At 46.6% G+C, this 24,622-nt stretch overlaps 1 protein-coding gene across 2 annotated transcripts in view; it reads right to left on the minus strand.

Annotated features, from left to right (window-relative positions):
• CCT5 (chaperonin containing TCP1 subunit 5) overlaps positions 1–24,622 on the minus strand; it is a 422,120-nt gene that overhangs the window by 114,702 nt on the left and 282,796 nt on the right. For both annotated transcript variants that reach the window (XM_075331906.1, XM_075331907.1), the window contains exon 8: positions 20,879–21,064. In XM_075331906.1, the coding sequence (XP_075188021.1) occupies positions 20,879–21,064 (186 nt within the window). The remainder of the gene's footprint in view (positions 1–20,878; positions 21,065–24,622) is intronic.

The raw sequence follows: 24,622 nt of genomic DNA on the forward strand, positions 1-24,622 counted from the left end.
CCGCCAGGGAGACTCTCCAAGTGTTGCAGCAAGCCAGACAGCGCCCCCCTGAGAGGAGCGTCCGGAGAAGATGCCCTGGCAGGCCCCCCCCTAGATACGCCTCTGCTAGAAGGATACCAGGATATTTAAAGGACATAACATCTGTATTGTGGTGCATTTTTGATACTTCTGCATGTGAAAGATTTCCATTCCTTGACATGTCATATTAACAATTTGTATGTGTATCCCACACAGTCTTGCACTAAAGGCAATGCAACACTACTGACACATATAGTGAATACTTTATTGTTCTTGCCTTAGAAAACCTCATACACGCTGCTACCCACCTGCAGGCCAAAAAAATAAACCACTACATCTCCAATCTGCTTTCCTTGCAAATGTTGGCGTTTAGGACACGGAGGATTTCCACAACTTGATAGCAGAGGCTGTCCCTCGGAACCTTATTTCTTATTGTGTTTTATAACATCACGTGTGTCTCATTTTGGCTAAGTCTCTCACAGACCGTAGATCCTTAGCAGTTTACCTATTAATACTGCTGTTAGCTGCCTCTGTAATTTAATATGTGCTGGCTGTTCAGTAAGGGAAGGGGAAGTTGACATGCTGCTGAAGGCGCATGCACAGGTCAAGATAGGCAGGTGAAACCGTGCTTGCTGCATGAGCACTATAAAAAAAAATACATATCACATATGTCACAGTCTGGCCCATGGGACAAATTTGGTACGCAGGTCAATTTTATTTGGTCCACAAGCCTATTCTATACGGATGGCTATGTAGGGCCCATAATTCTGTATAGAGGGCTATGTGGAGCACATTTTTCTGTATGGAGGGCTATGTGGGACTCATTATTCTGTTTGGAGGGTTATGTGGCGCACATTATGTTTGGAGCGCTATGTGGGGCAAATTATTCCGCATGGAGGGCTATGTGAGGCACATTTTTCTGTATGGAGGGTTATGTGGCAGCGCTGTGGAGTCTGAGTCGGAGTCGTGGAGTCGGAGCTCATTTTGGAGAAGACGGTATAAAATGCACAGACTCCTAAAATATATAATAAATTGGGGACAGTAGTGCAATGCAGAATGTGCTGAATATTTTTTCATAGGAATTTGGGTAAGTTATTAAATGTCCTATAAATGACTGTTCTATTCCTGATCTAAGGCTACATTCACACACAGTTTTTGCTGCGTGCTTTGAGGATACGTTTGTCAGCTGCAAAAGCAGATCCACTTTTTAAAAAACCGCATCACCTGAAAGGTTTTTGAGCTCATGAATAAGGCTTTCAATAGTAAAAGCAGATTAGAAAAAGGCCACACAAACTGACATGCTCATTCTTTGTGAGGATCCTTACAAAACGCTGTGTCTGAATGTTCCATCTTGAAACCCATTGGCCTTTGCTGGGATGCCCAGAGTCACTGCATTTCACTGAATTATTTTGCCATCAATGTTCGATATGTTTGTAACAAGAAAGAAATTGTTAGCAAGACACTGGCAGTAAAAGATAGTAAAGCTCATCACACCGGCCCGTTTCTCCAGGCCTTAGTGGAAAAAGTTCTGCAAGATTACAAACTCAAAAAAGAACAGGTTCTTGTTATTGTAATGAACAATGCTTCAAACATAAGTACAATTAAACTGATGAATGAGAGTAATGAACAACAGCTAGAAGAAAATTTAGGATTTAGTATGTGTGAGATGGTAGGCCACAGTGCTGTTCATGTAACTGAGGAACAAACAGATATTACAACAGAAGAACAGCAAAATGATACTTTAGGATTAGATATTGTTGAAGCTGCTTCAAAACACTTTCCTATTCATCACATACGCTGTGTTGTGTACATGCTGCATCTGGCAATAAGATAGTCTGCAAGAGGGACTTTCGCCAGTTTGGCGGATGCAGCGCACTCCAGTACAGTGTATACAGTACAGTGGCAGCGCGACAAACGCCGGTCACATGCTGTCATGTGACCAGAGAATGTGACCCAGAAGTTGCGGCGCTGCCACTGTACTGTATCGTACTGTACTGGCGTGCACCGCATCCGCCAAACCAGCGAAAAGCCAGATGTGTGAAACTGGGCGGATATACTGGAAATCTGATTGGAAAAGTGAAGACGTTTGTTATTGCCGCCAGAACCCCTAAAATTGATTCCATCTTGAAGAGACGTGCTGGGAAAGGAGCAATTGTTGATCAAGCCACTCTGAGGCAGCACTTATTTAATGACTGAGCGATTGCTTGAACTCAAATAATTTCTTATAGATATGGTGAACCCTCAAGTAACATTAAATGAAGGTCAATGGACACAGGTGGCTGAATTGAAGGAATTGCTTAATCACTTATTTACTATGACTAAAAAATTACAAGCGGAGGATTTAACTCCTGGCATTTTCATAAGGGAGTGGAAGAACTTGCTATTTTGCCTGTCCCAAAGAGAAGGTTTAATCGCAGATGGCATTTCTGCTTTAATGAAACGTAGAGAGACACAGCTATTGGAAAATAAAATTCCTCTGGCATTTGTTTATATGGACCCAAGTCATCGCATACTGCTTGATGATCAACAGCTTACTATAGGAAACGAAGCTTTGAGTGAGGTAGCAGTTAGGATGAGTGGCTACAGGACTGCCAGGCGGAAGAGGTATTGGAGCCTGATAGTGCTACTGCTGCCATATCTTCATCCTCATCAGATGAGGAGTTTAACTTTGACAAGTATTTGGATGACATGGAGCAGCAAAGTGTTGCCACAAGGAAAAAGATTTCACTCAGTCTCCTATAGCAGCAGATTGACCAGATTTCAGTAAAATTTTTCACTTGCTCTTAAAGAAATAGAAAAATTCAACTGTTCATTAAAACTGTGCATGAGGCCATTCCTTTATACCCGGAAATTTTTTAGAGATGTTGCCCCTGTGGTTACGGCTTTGCCTCCAACCCAAGTTAGTGTAGAGAGGTTGTTCTCTAGCCTTAAAATTATTAGGCCAGATTTGAGGTCATCCATGAAGGAGGATCTGATGGAAGCAATTCTATTTCCTACAACAAATTCATAGACTGCACAAATGTTATTTAGTATGTTTTTGTTGAAAACTGTCTTCTGCCACTTACATAGTTTATTATATAGTGCTATATATATTCCTGACCTTAATAACAATTTAAATACATTTATTCAACTGAAACAATAACATTACAGCATAAGTTATTTGCTTAAACAAACACCCATGTTTGTTAACTAATTTGGCTAAACAAAATATATATATATATATATTTTAAGAAACTTAGACTGTCAGCCCAGCCGACACATGAAAAACTTAAATACTACTGTCTCTGCTGTCCTCTGTAGCTCACTTGTCGTCATCTTCATCATCATCATCTTCTTCTTTGTTCTTATTCATAATCTGGAAAAAAAAAAACAAAGCTTTCCTGCTTTATTGGGTCCCAACCGATTTCTCAATTTATAATGAATGAGTCCAAAGGAAGAGAATATTCTTTCAACGCCTGCAGAAGAAGCTACTGCTGTTAAAAGTGAAATCATTACTTGAACAGTCTCTAAATCCAAGCGCTTAAGTGACTTCCACCAGTTTACTGGTGTGACCTTCCTTAAAATATCTTCAGCAAACATATATTTCTTGAATGGTTCTCCCTTAGCTCTGAAGTTTATTATAGTTGGCATTAAAGATGGATGATTGCTGGATACCCATGTCATAGCCAACTCCTCTTCCTCAGCACTTAGGTTTTGACCCTGATATTGGATATTGACAATATTTGCCAAAAAATGAGCTGGAGTCAGTGCTTGTCCCATTCGTTTGTTTACTGCTTGTAATTTAATTCTGTCCATGTGTAGTTCTGTTTTTAAGTGTTCACTCAGTCCCTTCCAAATTTCAACAGCATCCGCAATAAAGCAGCTATTTTTCTGTATTTTGTTTAAAGCTTGAGAGATTGGTTTCAGGAAGCTCAGCATATGTTCAACATTTCTCTTAAGCCCAATGTTGAGGATTTTGGCCGTGACAGTGCCATCTATTTTATCTCGATTTTCTTCACAAAGTGTCATCAGAATAGGCCAGTTTTTGATATACTGCTCAAAACAGTCCACCACAGAGTTCCATCTAACATCTTGTGGGAGCGTTAGCTTGGTTCCATACAACCATATTAATGAAATGTGGGTTCTCAGTCAGACGGAAAGAAGAGTTCGTTGCATAAATAAACTGGGCAATTTTTTCATCAATCAACTCTTTTTCTAATCTGCTAGTTCTTATCACAAACCTATCTATGGTGGTTCCAGGAGGTAAAGGTTTTTTCTTCCTTTTGGGTGATGGTGATATGTGGCTGTGGGTGTCTGATGATGATGCTGCTGCTAATAAAGCACAATCCTGGATGGATAACTCTGAAACTGTAGAACAGGGTGATGGTGATCTTGGAGGTGGATAGTTTCCAGAATCCATGAATTCCCCTAAACAAAAAAAGTCAATGCTGTTATTTTATTGTTTATTATACAATTTCTGCTTATTGTACACAACACATCACTGCCCCTGCCCCAAAAGGAATATTTATTTTTCTTCATAACTGTACCAAATGACAGTAACATGCAGTAATAGTAAGAAATATAATTTTTCTCACACATGACAGTTCAGTCTTTAGAAATAGGATTCAATAAAAATGTTTACCATCCTGAAGATCCTGCCTGTTCAGAAGTGTTTCTTTGGTCATCTTCATCACCGCACTTCTCATGATGTTGCCTCATTCGCGCCACCAGGCCTTGCATCTCTTTGTTGCATCGTTTGCATTTTGCACGCATGCCTGCCTTACCGATAGGCGAAGGAGCTTCATTAAAATATTCCCAAACTGGGTCTCTTTTACGGCCTTGCTGCCATTATAAGGAAAGAATGTAATAAACCTCAGATCGTACACACAAACAGATCCAGACTTGTCTGTCTGTGGCTATGCTGCAGTATTGTGCTCAAAGTTTCACTTTCATTTTCTTGTCTGCTTGCCCTTCCTCCTCCTCACACTTAGATTCACATTCTTCTTGTGTTGTGCAGATCTATTCCACTCCAAACAATCAAACATATTGTCTAACTTCTTGGACTTGGCACTGAAGGGGTTGATTCTGTATTCATAGGTTTGTAGAACAATAGGATTAAGGTCTTTTTCTCAACTCTGTTCATGTTGTAATATTTTTGCCGTGAAGAAGAGGCTGGGACCTCTGCGGAGTCAAATTCCGTTTTGAGAACTGCGTAAGTAAAGCGAGCGTCTGTGATAATATAGGAGAGAAACTGCCCACTAATCCTACAGAAACCTCTGGAAGAGCATGGCATTGTGAATGTTACACATATACAGCCTTTATTCTACAGAGTTAAAGGGAACCTGTCATGAGAAATGTCCCCTAAAACCTCACAGATTCCCCCTCTGCAGCTCCTGGGCTGCATTCTATAAAGGTCCCTGTTATGATTGTGCCCACTTTCTGACCGAAAAAAAGTGTTTATAAAGTTGTACCTTTTTTGCTTCTGATTCTGTAAATCTGTCACGGGGCGGGCAGCCTGATGGCCGTTATTCTGCCCCCTGGTCCTGTATGCCGCCCCCATCGCTGATTAGAATACTTCTGGACGCCGCCCCCTGCTCCATCCATCGCCGCGCATGCCCAGTGCCCATCTCTCGGGGATGAGCACTGTGCCTAGCGTCACCGCTGGTGACGTGCACGCAGGGTTAAGATTATGGGCGGTGCTGTGATGTTTATTCCTAAGCAACCGCCCATAATCGCGGGGCCGCGCTCCTCCCATCTATTTCCTGCCTCGGGGCAAGATGGGAAGGAGGTGACGTGGGGGTCAGCAGCAGCGCGCTTGCGCAGAACGAAGCAGGCCGAGGGGGAAAGCGCGGCCCCGCGATTATGGGCGGTTGCTTAGGAATAAACATCACAGCACCGCCCATAATCTTAACCCTGCGTGCACGTCACCAGCGGTGACGCTAGGCACAGTGCTCATCCCCGAGAGATGGGCACTGGGCATGCGCGGCGATGGATGGAGCAGGGGGCGGCGTCCAGAAGTATTCTAATCAGCGATGGGGGCGGCATACAGGACCAGGGGCCAGAATAACGGCCATCAGGCTGCCCGCCCCCGTGACAGATTTACAGAATCAGAAGCAAAAAAGGTACAACTTTATAAACACTTTTTTTCGGTCAGAAAGTGGGCACAATCATAACAGGGACCTTTATAGAATGCAGCCCAGGAGCTGCAGAGGGGGAATCTGTGAGGTTTTAGGGGACATTTCTCATGACAGGTTCCCTTTAAACAACTCAGCTTTATCTCATGATGGAAGAACCTTTGGATGGTAAAATATTTTCCTCAAAAAGCAGTTTATTGAAAAAAATCCGATTTAAATCAAAAAAATCCAATTTAAATAAAAACAAATCCGATTTTTTTGATTTTTTTTAAAAAAAGGATTTTTGTGTACTCACCGTAAAATCTCTTTCTCTGAGTCTTCATTGGGGGACACAGGACCATGGTGTATGCTGCTGTGACTAGGAGGCTGACACTAAGTGAACATAAAAAGTTAGCTCCTCCCTGGCAGTGTACACCCCGAGCCGGAGGCGGTACTATGCCAGTTTTGTGCAAAAGCAGTAGTAGGAGAGACCTGAACAACCATAACTAAACAATGTAATACACGAGAAAAATATATAATAGCCGGATGGAAACAAAGGTGACCCGCAAACAACATCGGGAAACATCCGGTAAATGAAGACCTCACAATCCAAACATGGTGGGTGCTGTGTCCCCCAATGAAGACTCAGAGAAAGAGATTTTACGGTGAGTACACAAAAATCCTTCTTTCTCTATCGCTTTCATTGGGGGACACAGGACCATGGGACGTCCAAAAGCAGTCCCTGGGTGGGTACATAAGCCGTCCTACAGATCGAAAACGAAGCACAAATTCCGTAGGAACGCTCTGTACACATGTTTACTACCTTTTTAGAGGTGTGAGACGGCCGTCTGCAACACCTTTCTCCCAAGGCAGGCATCTGCTGATGCCTGGGTGTGAACCTTGTAAAACCTGGTGAAGGTATGAAGACTGGACCACGTTGTGGCTTTGCAGACTTGCTCGGCTGAAGCCTGGTGTCTGATTGCACAAGACGCCTCAAGTGCACGGGTGGAATGGGCTCTTACTCCTCTCGGAGGGGACTTGTCCCTGATTCGGTAGGACTCCGAAATGGCTGACCTGATCCATCTGGCAATGGTAGCCTTAGATGTCGGCATGCCCTTCTTGGGACCAGAAGGCAGGACGAACAGGTTGTCTGATTTGCGGAAAGGCGCAGTTCTCGAGACGTAAATCCTGAGCGCTCGTACTAAGTCCAGAGTGTGTAGTGACCTTTCCAAGGAACGAGTGGGTGCCGGACAAAAAGATGGAAGCACGATATCCTCATTCGGGTGAAAAGGAGACACTACCTTCGGCAGGAAATCCAGAGACGGACGCAGGACAACCTTGTCCTGGTGAAAAAGAAGAAAAGGTGAACGGCACGAAAGAGCTGCCAGTTCAGACGTTCTCCTGATTGAAGTGACCGCCACCAAAAAAATCACTTTCCAGGATAAGTGTGAGACTGAAGATTCTTTGAGTGGTTCAAATGGAGCCAGTTGGAGGGATCCTAAAACCAGATTGAGATCCCAAGGTTCTAGCGGAGCCCGATAGGGCGGATTCAGATGAGCGACACCTTGGATGAACGTCTTGACCTGCGGACGTGATGCTAGATTTCGTTGGAAAAGAACAGACAAAGCCGAAACCTGCCCCTTGATGGTTGACAGCGAGAGACCCGCTTGCAACCCTGCCTGAAGGAACGCTAGAAGCGTCGGTAGTGACAGAACTAGCGGGGAGAGATTTCCGTTGACCTCGCACCACTGAAAAAAGGCCTTCCAGGTGCGGTAGAAGATCTTCGAAGATGAAGGCTTTCGAGCCCTAATCATAGTCTGAATCACTCCTGGAGCAAATCCTGACTGGGCTAACAGCCAGGATTCAAGAGCCATGCCGTCAAATTGAGAACCCCTGAATTCTGATGGAAGAGCGGACCTTGAGACAGCAGGTCCGGCCGATCCGGAAGCCGCCATGGGGTGTCCGCGACGAGCTGTGCGAGTTCTGCGAACCATGCTCGCCTGGGCCATTCTGGGGCGATGAGAATCACCGTAATGCCATCTGCCTTGATTTTCTTGAGGACTCTAGGGGTCAGTGGCAGCGTCGTTAAGATGAACGGTAGTCTGAAGTGATTCCACGGAAGAATAAGGGCGTCGACTCCTAGCGCCTGCTTGTCGTGGGAGCGAGATATGAACTGTGGGACTTGATTGTTGAACCACGAGGCCAGAGGCAGATCTGTCCGAAAACGTCTCTGTTGAGAGACCATTCGCCCGACGCCAGACCCTGTCTGGTTGAGATAGTCGGCCGCCCAATTTTCCACGCCGGGGATATGTACCGCGGAGATCCTGGAGTTGTGCGACTGTCAACTGTATGATCTTCTTCACCTCTCTCATTGCCATGACGCTCCTCGTGCCGCCCTGGTGATTGATGTATGCCCCCGCCGTGGCGTTGTCCGACTGTATTCTGATTGGAGATCCCTGTATAAAGCGCTGAAAAGCTTGCAGGGCTCGAAAGACCGCTCTGATCTCCAAAACGTTGATCGGGAGTCGGCTTTCCCGGGAGGACCACTGTCCGTGAGCCATGTGATGATGGAACACCGCTCCCCAGCCCAGAAGGCTGGCATCGGTGGTGACTGTCTGCCAGTATACCGGTACGAATGACATTCCTTTGGAGAGATTTAGGCTGTTGGTCCACCAGAGCAGAGAGCGGCGGACTTCCGGGGACAAATTTATCTTGCGATCCAGGGTGAATAGCGACTTGTCCCAATTGTGCAGCAGAAATAGCTGAAGGGGACGAAGATTAAAGCGGGCGAACGGGACCGCCTCTATTGCCGCCACCATCCGACCTAGGGCCCTCATACCGAATCGTATGGACACCGCTCTGGAGCGGTGGAGGGTCTGGACATCCCTCTGGAGGGAGGCAATCTTTTCCTGTGGAAGGGACACACGTCCTTGGATGGTATCGAACTCCATGCCGAGGAATATGATCCGGCGGGCCGGGGTCAGAGAGGACTTCTTCCGATTGATGATCCAACCGAGCCGGGACAGAGTATCGATGGTAACCTGGACACTTAGACGGCAGTCGTTGAAAGAGGACCCCTTGATCAGCAAGTCGTCCAGGTATGGAATCACCAGAACTCCTCTGGAGTGCAGGATCGACATGGCAGCAGCCATGACTTTCGTGAATACTCGGGGCGCAGACGCAAGACCGAAAGGTAGGGCAGTAAACTGATAATGATCGTGTGCCACGGGAAAACGCAGGAATTTCTGGTGTTGATGTGCAATCGGGATGTGCAGATATGCATCCTGTATGTCCAGAGAGGCGAGGAATTCGCCGACCTCCATGGAGGCAATGACCGATCGGAGGGACTCCATGCGAAATTTTCTGGGTCTGACGTACCTGTTGAGTACCTTGAAGTCGAGAACGGGACGCACAGTGCCGTCCTTTTTGGGGACAACGAAGAGGTTTGAGTAGACTCCCCTGAACCGTTCCGAGTCTGGGACCGGCACCACGACCCCTGAGCGGCGAAGAGTTTCGATGGCGTGAAGAAAAGGGCGAGCTCGCGCGTCTGACTCGGGAGGATGGGAAAGGAAAAACCGACTTGGGGCATTGACGAGAACGCTATCTTGTATCCAGAGACTAGAATTTCTCTGACCCAAGCGTCTGTGATCAAGGGCAGCCAGACGTGTTGGAAAAGAGAAAGGCGCCCCCCCACCTGGTCCGCGCTGACGCGCGAAGACCACGAGTCATTTGGAGGAGTATCGCTGAGATCTAGATGCTTGTTTGGCTGGCTGGCGTGATCTAGGACGCCAGGACGGATTTGTTTTGAAGGACGGGTTCTTCCTGTTTCTCTGTGGGGGGATCTGTTCCTCCTAGGCTGTGTAGTGGAACTGAAGCTGCGAAAAGGACGAAAACCTGAGGTCGGCTGGCGGCGCGGGATACGTCTTGGCCTCAGCTGGGGAAGGGAAGTGCTCTTTCCTCCCGTAGCCTCGGCGATGATCTGATCGAGCCTGTCCCCGAACAGTCGGCCTCCTGCAAATGGGAGGGCGGTAAGAGATTTCTTTGAAGCTGCGTCTGCATTCCAGGCTCTGAGCCAGACCGCCCGCAGGATTGCCACCGTGTTGCTGGCCGCTTGTGCTGCGCAGTTGGCAGACGCCAGAGATGCGTTAATGATATACTCACCCGCTAGGACAATCTGCGCCGCCATGTTGACGAGCTCGGGATCGCCATCCTGTGAGCGAAGGCCTCTGTGGAGGGTGTCGGCCCATGTCACCATGGTCTTCGCTACCCAGACGGCGGCGAAAGCCGGCGACAGGGCAGCGCCTGCTGCCTCGAAAGCCGAATGGGCGAATCTCTCAATGTTTCGGTCCGTGGCGTCACAGAGCGATGTCCCCTGTGGCAGAGATAGAACCGTATGCGAGGACAGATGGGAGACCGGGGGGGGGGGGGTCGACAACCGGTGAGCCTGCCCATTCCTTCCTAAGATCCTCGGGGAAGGGATAGTGTAAGTCAATCGACTTACCGTTGTTGAACGTCTTGTCCGGTTGCTGTCTGTGCTTGCGTAGGATCTCAGCGAATTCCGGATGATCGCAGAAAGACCTGTGGACACGCTTAACACGTTTGAAAGATACCTGTGAGCTCTGGGAGGTGGCAGAGTCCGGCTGGAGCTTCAGCGTCTTATTCACTGCGTCGACCAGGCTGTCCACCATACGCCTGACATCAGCTGCCTGGTCCGAGTCCAGCAGTGAGGCTGCATCCGACTCTTATCCGGAGAGATCGGATGGTCCCGGAGACGAGTGGAGCTCGAGCTTTGGAGGGGAGAGAGACCTCTGGGAGGAATTGGAAGAAGAGACCGTACGGGTTCGCTTCCGCGCTCCAGCAGCCAGGTCAGGGTCAGCACAACTGTCGTCCTGCGGCGGCTGGACCTGTGTGGCATGGCTGAGCGTAGGGAGCGACTGCAAAGCTTGCGCGATGGTCAGGGACGCTCTTGACAGAGAATCCACCGACTGGGAGAGCGAAGTCAGCCACTCCGGGGGAGGGAGCGCATTGGGGCCCGATGCGTCCTGTACTGCTGCAGTAGCGGCATAGACGGGGGGGCTGGCGGCGTCTGGGGCAATCTGCGTGGGCTGCGGATCGGGAGTGCAAGCTGCGCAGAGGGAGGTCGCCTGGCCTTGGGAGAATTTTTTGTTGCAGGACGAGCACGCAAAATGCATTATGAAGGTGGCCTATTTGGATCGGAACGACTTCGAGTTAGGCATGGCTGCTCAGGGCTCCTACTAGGGACACTAGGGAGGAGACAGGAGAAAATTGGAAGAAAAAAACAAAAAAGTACAAAGTGTCGCTGGTCCTAATGAGGAGCAGCACTCACCCTGGCCTGTGTCCTTCCCGGGTCAGCAGGGGCCTCAGAGTAGCTGGGGTAGCCGCAGAGAAAAGATGCTGTTGCTCACCGGCCTGCCTGTGCGGAGGTGAGGCGTTGGTAAGAGAAAAAACGCGGGCTTTTGCCTCTTTTTGTTTTTTTACTGCTGGAGGGGGCGTGTGGCCGATCAGGTGGCTGTCTCTGGGCAGAATATGCAAAGGGCGGGCCAGAGGGGGCGCGCGCGCAAACGGGGGGCGGAGCGCTCCGGCCCGAGTTAGGCCCGAAGCCGGGGACTAAATTAATGATCGGCGGCCGCCGGGAGCGCAGCGCTGGGCGCGGAACAGCTCTCACCTGCGTCCACGCGCGTCGCTCGGATCCATAAGTCCCCTCCATGATTGCTGCGGCCCCTAGTAAGTGTTGAGGCATCCGAGGGGCCTTGATGGAGACTGCGCAGCGCTCCTGCGCTGCAGTGCCAGAACCTCAGCCTGGGCCCAGGGTATCAGGTGAACGCTGGGGGAGGCCTGGTGACAGAGGACCCCTTGATGCGAGCGCTCCTGCGCTGTCACAGTCTGACATCCTTAGGGATTCCTCTTCACCTCCACCAGAAACACCCCCTGGGACGGTACCATGGGGGTCGACGGGGAGTGTGTACCCTTAAAACAAATAATCTCGGTCCCCAATCAACCCCTGGGGTGGTACCATGGGGCCGGAGGGGGATAGGGCCTGGCGTCTCGTGCCCTCAGGCAACCCTGGGGCGAGAGTTCTCTCTGAAGCAGGGTCTTTAACCCTGCAGAAGAGACAAAAAACGTAGAACGATGAGAATGCTGAGCGGCGCCGTATAGCCCGAAAAAAACGCAATAGCCTAGGCCACTTTCATCGTTTTTGCAGCGTTTTTTTCCAATCCAGAATGCATAGAAAATGCATTGAAAAAACGCATGCAAAAAAACTCATCCAAAATGCACAGAGAAAGCAGCAAAAACGGAGTTTTTTTTCAGCCATAAGATGCAGATTTGATGAAGAAATTTCTGCAACCAAAATAGCATGTTCACACAGCCTAAAACAAAGTGCGATTTTTTTAATGCAGTTTGGTCGCAAAGCTGCAAGCAAATCCTTATGCCAGTGAAGTGGACGAGAAACTTGCACATGCGTTTTTTTCTTTCCTAACTGATTTGGTGCTGAAAGTAATATTCAGGACATCAATTCTTTCAGCATTTTTCACAATTGAAATCAATAAAAGTTGCATGCAAAAAAGCAGAAACAAGGAAAAAAAAAATCCCTGTGTTTTTGCGCTGCGGTTTTTATGCCAAGAGATGCAAAAATGGTGCAGAAATGTCTGCAACCAAATACTCAAAGTGCACACATACCCTTAGTGTGAATATAGCCAAAAGGGGTGGAGCAGGCCGTTCTTTTCGCTAGTTAAATTTGCCTTAGAAACATACAAGAAAGAACATTTCCTGACATTGTGGCCATTAAAATCTATTTTATCATCTGTTTTGTATTTTGCTTTCTCGTTAGTTGGTTAAAGATACTCTGCCAACATTGTTTTCAGCAGCAACTTGTGAAGCTGTTCCCATTAAATGTCAACAGTGTTTCCATCCATTTCAATGATCTCTAGCCCTCCCCCCCAGAACTCCTGGAGGGTCTGTCAGAAGAATGCGCAAGTTTCCCAATGACTTCCATTATGCTCATTACTAGAGTGCTGTAAAGGCCCCGTCACACTAAGCAACATCGCTAGCAACATCGCTGCTAACGAACAACTTTTGTGACGTAACAGCGATGTTGCTAGTGATGTTGCTTAGTGTGACATCCAGCAACAACCTGGCCCCTGCTGTGAGGTCGTTGGTTGTTGCTGAATGTCCTGGGCCATTTTTTAGTTGTTGCTGTCCCGCTGTGAAGCACAGATCGCTGTGTGTGACAGCGAGACAGCAACAACTAAATGTGCAGGCAGCAGGAGCCGGCTTCTGCGGACACAGGTAACCACGGTAAACCTCGGGTAACCAAGAAGCCCTGTCCTTGGTTACCCAATATTTACCTTCGTTACCAGCCTCCTCCGCTCTCACTGTCAGTGCCGGCTCCTTTCTTGCACATGTAGCTACAGCACACATCGGGTAATTAACCCAATGTGTGCTGTAACTAGGAGAGCAGGGAGTCAGCGCTAAGCAGTGTGTGCTGCTCCCTGCTCTGTGCACATGTAGCTGCAGCACACATCGGGTAATTAACCCGATGTGTGCTGTAACTAGGAGAGCAGGGAGCCAGCGCTAAGCGGTGTGCGCTGCTCCCTGCTCTCTGCACGTGTAGCTGCGTGCACTGGTAACCAAGGTAAATATCGGGTTGGTTACCCGATATTTACCTTAGTTACCAAGCGCAGCATCTTCCACGTGGCGCTGCTGGCTGGGAGCTGGGACACTGGTTGCTGGTGAGCTCACCAGCAACTCGTGTAGCCACGCTCCAGCGATCCCTGCCAGGTCAGGTTGCTGGTGGGATCGCTGGAGCGTCGCAGTGTGACATCTCACCAGCAACCTCCTAGCAACTTACCAGCGATCCTTATCAGGTTGGATCGTTGTTGGGATCGCTGGTAAGTTGTTTAGTGTGACTGGGCCTTAAGAGTGCACATGAATGAACTTTGTCCAAATAATATTCAAGGGCAACAACTGCCTGGTCATGAAGGATAAATGATTACAGGTTTACAAATAGTCTCTCCAGGACAGGAGACAAACTCTAGAGCCACCTATTGGAAGTACCGTATATGCCGGCGTATAAGACGACTGGGCGTATAAGACGACCCCCAACTTCTGCCCTAAAAATATAGAATTTGGGATATACTCACTGTATAAGACTACCCCGCTCCCAAATGAAAAAAAGTCTGCTTTGATTGCAACATGTTAATTTTAATTCCGCGAGAGCCGTACAATATGTTTTTAAAGGGCCATTGACAGATCAATCGCTCCAATGTTCACTTAGTACAGCAAGGAATGCTCCTCCCTGCTGTATAAAGCCACAACTGGACTGAAACAATGGTACTACACTCTGCTACAAACAGACACACACAACTCTGCTACAAACAGACAAACACACACAACTCTGCTACAAACAGACAAACACACACAACTCTGCTACATACAGACAAACACACACAACTCTGCTACATACAGACAAACACACACACACAACTCTGCTACATACAGACAAACACACACACACAACTCTGCTACAGACAAACACATACAACTCTGCTACATACAAACACATACAACTCTGCTACATACAGACAAACACATACAACTCTGCTACATACAGACAAACACATACAACTCTGCTACATACAGACAAACACATACAACTCTGCTACATGCAGACAAACACATACAACTCTGCTACATGCAAACACACACAACTCTGCTACATACAAACACATACAACTCTGCTACATACAGACAAACACATACAACTCTGCTACATACAGACAAATACACACAACTCTGCTGCTCTGTGGGGCCTGCACCCGCGGCTCGGCGGGTACAGCACCCGCGGCATCGGCGGGGGGGGATTGGCAGGGCATACATCTGGGGGGTTAGAAGCAGCTCACCGGGGCCCATAATGGGCACAAGTCCCCCTGTGTTAGATATCTCCCCCATAGTGCTGCCCATGGCCCCTATATAGATCGCACAAGTCCCCCTGTGTCAGATATGGCCCCCATAGTGCTGCCCATGGCCCCTATAGATTGCACAAGTCCCCCTGTGTCAGATATCGCCCCCATAGTGCTGCCCATGGCCCCTATAGATTGCACAAGTCCCCCTGTGTCAGATATGGCCCCTAGGCTGCTGCCCATAGTAAAATAAAACCCTCTTTCCTTACATCCTCCAGCGCTGAGCTCCCTCCTGTCTGGCTCCGTGCTTCTGTTCCTTACTTCCTGGTTGTCAGTGCGGTCATGTGATCGGCACAGCAGCCTGAGATCTCTGCCTGCCTGATCACAGTGGAAGCAGGGACACGGGGAGAAACGCTGAAGAGGGTAAGTAAAGATTTTTTATTTTAGAATGAGCAGCAGCCTGGGGGCCAAATCTAACACAGGGGAGGGCATGTACGATCACACTGGGACGCAGGCTCATATAATATGCACTGCTCCACCAGCCCCTCACTGCGTGCGATTTCAGCACCATTGGAGATGGACAGCAGCTGTGCATATTATATGAGCGGGTGCAGGAGATCAAAGGCTGCAGACCGCAGCGTTCCCCTGTGCTCCAGAGCTGCTGCCCCCACCTCCCCTGGACGCTGCAGTGTACATACACAACCCCCCCCCCCGTATATCCGGCGTATAAGACGACCCCCCACTGTAGCCATTATTTTAAGGGGGTAAAAAGTCGTCTTATACGCCAGTATATACGGTAGCAATCCTAAAAGTCACTAGTGGCTTTTTAACAAGCCTTTTCATATGACCAAGGATATACGCCAGATCAGAATCCCAATTTGCAGACACGGTGTTTCGGGGTGATTGCCCCTCGTCAGTGCAAAGTGTGGGTAACTGATCTGGCTTATGAGAAGCTTTCCCAGGGGGCAATGTACCTAGGATTTCACTGGCTTGAGCACCCTCGCTGGCTGCCGGCAGTGTTTTCTCTGGCTGGTCTCCCCGAGATCAGTGATTGTTTTGTCTTGTTGGTCTACTAGGCATTGCTCCCACCCGGCCAGAATCCTACTCCACACTGATGAGGGGCAATACCCCGAAACGGCTGTCTGTAGATGGATACCTGGCCTTGGTATTTCCCTTGTCATATCTTTAAACTTGTCAAAAAGTTGGATATTGACTAAAAGGGCCACTTAATATGGTGGTCTCCTAAAGAGTCACCCCTTGACTGGGCCCTTCCCGGAGGGATATCTGGCTGGCTTCTGTGTTGAGACTCCTAACAGAGACTCCACAAACCTTTTTGATTTGCATATTTCCCAGGGGGCAATGTTCTTAGGATTTCACTGGCTTGAGCGCCCTCGCTGGCTGTCGGCAGTGTTTTCTCTGGCTGGTCTCCCCGAGATCAGTGATTGTTTTGTCTTATGAGAAGCTTTGTGGGGATCACTGGGGAACCCATATGAACCCTTCCATGGCTTTCAAGACTGATGTATTTTCTTTTAGGAAACAAATTCTGCTTGCTAAGGGCTAAAGATGGCTGTTGAGCCAGTCTCTCCTTGAGAGACATTATGCCTGAGATGACGAAACATAAAGACAAAGAAAACATCTTTGAGTTTTTAGTATTTCAAATTAGTTTGGTTTAACAGAACTACTAACAAAAGCACACAATTTTCGGCCTTGCTCCAGAATATTACAAACAATAGATCTAAAATGTACTGTAGAATCAGACGAATTTCTGATATGTCACATTATCCAGAATATTGAACACTTGTTTCTGAAATAAAGTGGAGTTCATCAGTGTCTGCTAAATCTGATTTGCAAATTGTGCATCATAAGGTTTTGATAACTTAAAATTTTTAATAGCACTGATTTTACTTTGTCAGATTATTGTGATCATAATTGTTGGTGCAACATTTCAGGTTTTCTTTATTTTTGGAATTCACGGCTTTGCAGCTCTGTAGTGCACCCCGGATAGTAGACCCATACTCAGGCTCATGCTGAATACCTGAACAGGTGGAACAAAACAGCAAAATATATCTTTACTGGTGGTTTATGGAGTGTAATCGTTCACTCAGATAAGAAAAAAATAGTGCCCAGTGTTCCTTCGTTTTTGGGCAACATTTTAGGTTTACTGTTTAACTCACATTAGACTTCATTTTGAAAGACATCCAGAGCAGATACTATAGATCTAAGTAGATAGTACCGCGTTTGCACAAAAATAAGACAGTCTTAGAGAGATAAAAAAGAACTAGGACTTATTTTTGGTAGAGCTTATTCTCAGGGAAACACTGTTTGGGGGGGGGGGGGGGGCGTGAGTTTACTACTCAAAAAAATGCAGCTCCCTCTTCCCATACATTGGCGTCTACGTGGATCCCAGGTCCTCCTGCAATCTTCGGCAGACGTTCCCAGCAGGTATGCTCCCCTGCTTTCAGCAGACACACACACACATCAGATCGAGCACACACACACACCCTCACCACATCCAGCGATAGCAATTGCTTCCGGCCGCCAGAGAATTGTGGGACGCAGTGTAGTGCAGCGCAAGTACTTTCAGGTGGAACGCATACAGGACCTGCGGTTGGAAAGCATCGCTGTGCTCCAGCTGCAGGTCCTCTATGCGTTCCATCCGCAAGTCCTTGCGTTCTACTTCACTGCGTCCCAAGTCCTTATGCTGGCGAGAAGCAAATCAATATCGCTGGATGTGGTGAATGTGTGCGCGTGATCTAATATGTGTATGTGATCTGATATGTGTGTTCCGCTGCAGGTCCTGCAGTTTCGCGTATGATGATTTTGATTGTGGGGTGTCCGCTATCCATAATGAAGTGTCCTGCAGTATTTTTTAACATTTTTAGCTGCATGGACACTTCATTATTGAACCGCAACTAGGACTTATTTTCGGAGTAGGGCTTACATTTAAGCCTTACGCCGAAAATGCTGATAACTCCTGCTAGGGCTTATTTTCAGGGTAGAGCTTATTTTCACGGAAACACAGTAATATGAATTGATGGGACAACAATGGAGCGCACAAGATGGTTATAAAAGGTATTATATAAAGCATACTGTAGTTTTATTTATGTGATACATCAACTAAATGTTTTCATTTTTGATCCACTTTTTGATCATATCAACATTAACAATCTGTTTTTCACGAGGATTATAATATATCTTATGACAAAAAAGTCAACATATTTTTATTTCTATTAATACAATTTCATCCTTTCAGTTTTCATTAATATTTATTGCTCTCTTTATAGAAGTAATAATGTTGAGATACAAACATTACTGTTCCATAATTGTATAACAAAATGTACTCAATGTATTGAAGTTTTTGCAGATATATACTTGAAGTCAGGTTTATTTCATACTTATATGTGATTTGTCAGTCTTTGTTCTTATGCTCTCCTATGACTCTGATTTAGGCTGAGTAAGGGCGTTATTGTTGCATCGGAAACACACTAATTAATTGCTTTCATGTGAACCTTATTCAGTGCAAAGATTTTTATCCAGTTTGGCCATGCAATAAAGAAGATTCCATTATGTTATTCCTTGGATGTGCTGCTCGTTTTCTCTTCATTTATCAAATAGATTACATACATCAGTTTTTTTCCATTAGTCACAATCTGGTTTGTGATTGATGCGACGGATTTGTTGCAGATTATGGTAAAAGTGATGCAATGGATCCTGTAAAAAAACGCATCCGTCGTACCATTTTTTTCATGCCAAATGTGAGAGAGGGAAGGAGGGAGGAAGGGAGGGAGAGAGAAAGACACAGAGAGAACAGAGAAAGAGAGACTTCCTGACCAGCAGGAAATTTACACATCTGAGCATGCGCTGTTAAAAAAACGGATCCGTCATTTGACGGATCTTGCGCCTCTAGGCCTCCATTCTAAAACTACTAACGGCAACGATTCCGTCGCTGTCCGTGTTTTCAACACAAACAAAAAACATTACTGTGGACAGTCTTCGTCCGATGGCCTCACGACGGATGAAACGTGAGGCCATCCGTCTTATCGACAAGTCAATGCAAAAAAACCCAAAAAACGGATCAACGGATCCAGCGCTGGATCAGTTTTCAAAATGCAATGGATTGTGACTGATGGAAAAAAAAAAAAGTGTGTGTGAAAGAGGCTTAATTCGTTCTTTTGGAAGTAAATGAAGAGAACCTTTTTACTGGACTGGCAGTTTTGCAGATGGCATTTCTGTGTGAATGATTAAAGGAAATTATGTAAACAATGACAATCATAATATACATAATCTCTTTATGTTGAAATCTAGGTTTACATCCCATTTCAGATTTAGAAATGCTGCACCAGTGTTGTATAAAAAAATGCATTATTACAGAATTTGTAAAAATCAGGGGAATAATTTGTTCATTATTGGCCAACTGAGTAGCAATATTGACCTGTTGAGTCAGCTAACAGAGTAAAATGCAATTTTTTTGTAGGCTAGTGAATATATATTCTAACTAGTTCAAGACTAGGCTATTTTCCACCTTTGCTATCTTTTTTTAGATTTTTCATGACTACAAAAGGCCAAATCAAGATATATTTTAAATTTTGCGCTCTATTCTATAACAATTATATTTATATATCTGATACCTTTTCCCCCCCGAGAAAACAGCTACTTGGCTTGGCAGCAGCTTATTTGGAATTTCACTTTTTATTTTTTCCCATTTCAAAAATTGTGCCCCCCATAAGGTCATGAAAGGCTTTTGCTGGGTTTGGGGTATGTGTGAATTACAACATTTAAACACTTATCTATGAGGCCTGTAGCTGAATATGAAGCGGTCTCAACACTGCCATAGTCGCTACTATACTATGTAGTGGTAGTGACATTTTAAAACGGGACTGCAAAGTAGCACATATATAAGTCAATCAGCAGTCTGGTACGCAAGGGTTTAATATTTGAAATGATTTTTTTTTATAATTTTATGTTATCAGTCCATTTAAATTCAGTGTACTTTCTCGTTTTCTAGATTGTCTGTCTTCTACTATATTGCCTACTCTGGAAAAGTCAAACCATTAGGGATATTTTAACCTTTTCACAATCTAGGACGTACTGACATGTCATATGCTCCTTGATTTGATGCGGGCTTGCATGCTGAGCCCAAATCTCTCCCTGCACATGCTGGCTGATCTGATCAATCGACATGTACCTGTAATAGCCGCGGATGAATTTGAGACCCGCCCGTGGCTCCAAGCCAGATAAACAACACTGTCAACCTCTGATAGTGGATTTTAACATGTGGGGCAGGGAGTGCGACATTTCCTGCTCCCATCTGTGCTTCAGTGATGTCATTGCAGGGCACCAATGGATTGCCATGACAGTCAGGGGTAAGCTGATTAACCCTTGTCTGCCATCATGCTTTTCCTGTGAATGCCGGCTGTGAGCCAGCATTCACAGAAGATTGTGATTTCTGTTATACAAAAGTAGTGCTAATGTACTGCTCTGTATAGTATAAGTGATTGGATGATTGCAGCTTTAAAGAGGTATTCCCATCTCAAAGATACTATCTCAATATGTAGCGGGTGTAATAATAATATTGGCAAATATCTCTAATTAGAAATGCAGTCTGCTTTTCCTGATAAGCTCCATCACTTACCTTATGTACAAATAGGCCATCATATTGAGAAGAGAAAAAAAGAAAAAAAAAGTATGATTCTTGGAAGTAGGGAAGGAAAAAAATAAAGCGCTGAAATGGGGGAAAAAAAATGCAAGTGCAAGGTTGTGAAGAGGTTCTTATAAAAAAGGCTAGATTGTAGGAACTAGTTTTATGGCCATTGGGTTTTGCAGCACTAGAGAATTTAAGTTACTTACCATTTTATTCCCCCCTCTGATGAAAATTGTTACAGCCCTTGAGTTTTTGCATTGCTCTATCACTAACATTCGGTCCTTTGTTGTTCCAAAAGAAATTTCCCGAACTATCCCAGCAAAGCCAAGTTTCTCAGGAGTGAGCTCACAGAATCGTGGTACAATACGTCCTCCAGTAGCAATAGCAATTAACTGCAAAAACAACATCATATTGGAAAAATGAGTATAACATCAAGTTGAGATAAAGAATTCCTATCAGCTTAATAATGTGAATTTAAAGGGGTTCTCTGAGAATGAGATAAAATTGCAACTATAACAATTCTAACTGCAGCCTTTTCTAGTGACATGTCAGCATGGACTGCAGACTGAAGTAACGCTATTGAGACCTGTGTCTCAATGACAAGAGGTATATCAACACATACAGTTGTGCTCAAAAGTTTACATACCCTGGCAGATTTTTGGCTTTCTTGGCCTTTTATCAGACAACTAGAAGGTGGCCCAATTCTACGCATCGGGTATTCTAGAATTTACGTATTGTGTAGTTAATGTATGATTTTTGATTATATATATATATTATATATATATATATATATATATATTGTTGTCTGTAGTTACCAAGTGTTTGTGTAGGGGCTCTACATGTTCTGGGTGTTGTCTGGGTGTGGCAGGGGGTGAAAGCGGTGTTTGTGTGTTGCGTTGTGTGTCGTTATTTGTGGAGCGCTGTATGTCTGTAAAGTTTGTGTGTGTTGCGCGGTTTGTGTGGGTGTGGGGTGTGTGTGTGTGTTTTGGGGGGAGGTATGTTTTGTGCAATGTGTGTGTTGTGCGGTATGTGCGTATATTTGTGTGTGCCGCGATGTTTGTGTGTTGGGTGTTGTGTGTGTGCAGCGTTCTCTGTGTGTGGGTGTCTGTGTAGGGCAGTGTTTGTGGTTCTTAGTGTGTGTGTGGTGTGTTGTGCAGTGCGTGTGTGGTAGTGTGTGTGTGTGTATGTTTTGGGGGAAGGTGTGCACCCCCCATCGTGCTCCATCCCCCATGCTGCGCACCCCCCATTGTGCTCCATCCCCCATGCTGCGCACCCCCCATTGTGCTCCATCCCCCATGCTGTGCACCCCCCATCCTGCTCCATCCCCCATGCTGCGCACCCCCCATCGTGCTCCATCCCCACTCCCCATTGTGCTCCATCCCCAATGCTGCGTACTCCCCATCGTGCTCCATCCCCATGCTGCGCAATCCCAAACGTGCTCCATCCCCCATGCTGCGCACTCCCCATCGTGCTCCATCCCCCTATGCTGCGCACTCCCCATCGTGCTCCATCCCCCATGCTGCACCAGCATCAGCCTCTCTCCTCCCAGCATCAGCCTCTCTCCTCCCAGCATCAGCCTCTCTCCTCCCAGCCTACCCCAGCCTCAGCCTCCCCCAGCATCAGCCTCTCTTCTCTCAGCCTCCCCCAGCATCAGCCTCTCTCCTCCCAGCCTCCCTCCTCCCAGCCTCCCCCAGCATCAGCCTTCCCCTCCCAGCCTCCCCCAGCATCAGCCTCCCCCTCCCAGTCTCCCCCAGCATCAGCCTCTCTCCTCCCAGCCTCCCCCATCATCAGCCTCTCTCCTCCCAGCCTCCCCCAGCATCAGCCTCTCTCCTCCCAGCCTACCCCAGCATCGGCCTCTCTCCTCCCAGCCTCCCCCAGCACGCCGTGCTCCTCTGCCGACACTCACAGATCCGATCGCATACACACACTCACACACATCCGATCGCATACACACACACACACACACTGACGATATCGCACATACGCGCTCACACAATCACAACATCCGGAGATACCACATGCTTCCGGCCATGTGATCCTCCGGCAGGTCCTGGAAGGTCACTGCACAGTATCGCCGCTGCGAAGCAAGCGATATATGTTGTGAGTGTGTGGATGTGATCTGATGTGTGAGAGTGAACTGATGTGGATGTGTGTGCGTGTGTGTCTGTTCTTATGTGAGTGCGTGTGTGTGTGTTCCGCCGCTGCAGGACCTTGATGCGCTCACCTCGGGGCGAGAGGCCATTCCGTGTGGGGGGCGGAGCCTGGGCGAGCGGCCAATCCGTGCGGGGGCGGAGCCGAGGAGAGCGGTCAATCCGTGCGGGGGGAGGAGCCGAGGCGGGCGGCCAATCCGTGAGGCCGAGCGGCCAATCCGTGCGGGGGGCGGGGCCATGGTGAATCCGTGAAGCCGAGCGGCCAATCCGTGCGGGGCCATGGCGAGCCCAGCGGCCAATCCGCTGTTTGTCACCGTAAGGACATGTCACGGTAAGGGCACAAATTTGGAGCAAGACAGACAGACAGAATAAGGCAATTATATATATAGATATGAATGATTACACAATCTTTTTTCCCCCACTCATGGTAAGTGGTTGGGTGAAGCCAAAGTTAAACTTTCTCTTTTTAAAATCATAATGACAACCAAAAATATCCAAATGACCCCGATCAAAAGATGGCATACTCTGGTGATTTTGACCTGATAACATGCACAAAAGTTGACAAAAATGGGTTTGAATGGCTGATAAAGGTAACATCATCACCTGTGACTTGTTTGCTTGTAATCAATGTGTGTGCATAAAAGCTGAGAGAGTTTCTGGGATCCAGACTGAGTCTTCCATCTTTCATCCAGCCACTGACATTGCTGGATTGTGAGTCATGGGGAAAGTAAAAGAATTATTAACGCATCTACGGGAAAACAGTTTAACTGTATAAAACAGGAAAGGGATACAAAAAGATTTCCAAAGAATTGATAATGCCAATTAGCAATGTTATTAACAAATGGAAAATCTGGGGCTTTGTAAAAAACAAACTTCGATCAGGTAGACCAACAAAACTTTTGGCTACAACTGCCAGGAAAATTGTTTGAGATGCAAAGAAAATCCCACAAATAACACCAGCTGAAATACAGGACTCACTGAAAACTAGCGGTGCGGCTGCTTCAAGATGAACAATAAGGAGGCACTTGAAAAAAAATGGGTTGCACGGTCGAGTCGCCGGAAGAAAGCCATTACTGCAATACTGCCACAAAGTATCTCGTCTACAATACGAAAAGCAGTAAAGTGACAAGCCTCCAAACTTCTGGAATAAGGTAATTTTGAAGTGATGAGACAAAAATCAAAACTTTTTGGCCACAACCATAAACATAACATTTGGATAGGTGTCAACAAGGCCTATGATGAAAGGAACAATTCCTACTGTAAAGCACGGTGGTGGATCGCTGATGTGGGGGGGATGTGAGAGCTACAAAGGAACAGGAAACTTTGTTAAAGTTGAAGGAAAGATTAATGCAGCACGTTATCGGCAAATTTACACTCAGTCCAGAAGCTGCACATGTGACATACTTAGACGTTCCAACATAACAACGATCCAAAACACAAGACCAAGTTGACCTGTCATTGGCTACAGCAAAACACAGTGAAGGTTCTGGAGTGGCCACCTCAGTCTCCCGACCTCAATAACATTGAGCCACTCTGAGGAGAACTCAAGCGCGCAGTTCATGCAAGAAAGACCAGGAACTGCAGGCTTTTTGCCAAGAAGAAGGGGCAGCTTTACCATCTAAGAAAATAAAGAGCCTCATCCACAACTACCACAAAAGACTTAAAACGGTCATTGATGTTCGAGGGGGCAATACACGGTATTAAGAACTCGAGTATGTGAACTTTTGATCAGGGTCATTTGGATGTTTTTGGTTGTCATTATGATTTAAAATAAGAAAACACAGTAGTTTGATAATAAAT

Source organism: Anomaloglossus baeobatrachus, unplaced genomic scaffold, assembly GCF_048569485.1.
Source record: "Anomaloglossus baeobatrachus isolate aAnoBae1 unplaced genomic scaffold, aAnoBae1.hap1 Scaffold_103, whole genome shotgun sequence".
Taxonomy (NCBI): Eukaryota; Metazoa; Chordata; class Amphibia; order Anura; family Aromobatidae; genus Anomaloglossus; species Anomaloglossus baeobatrachus.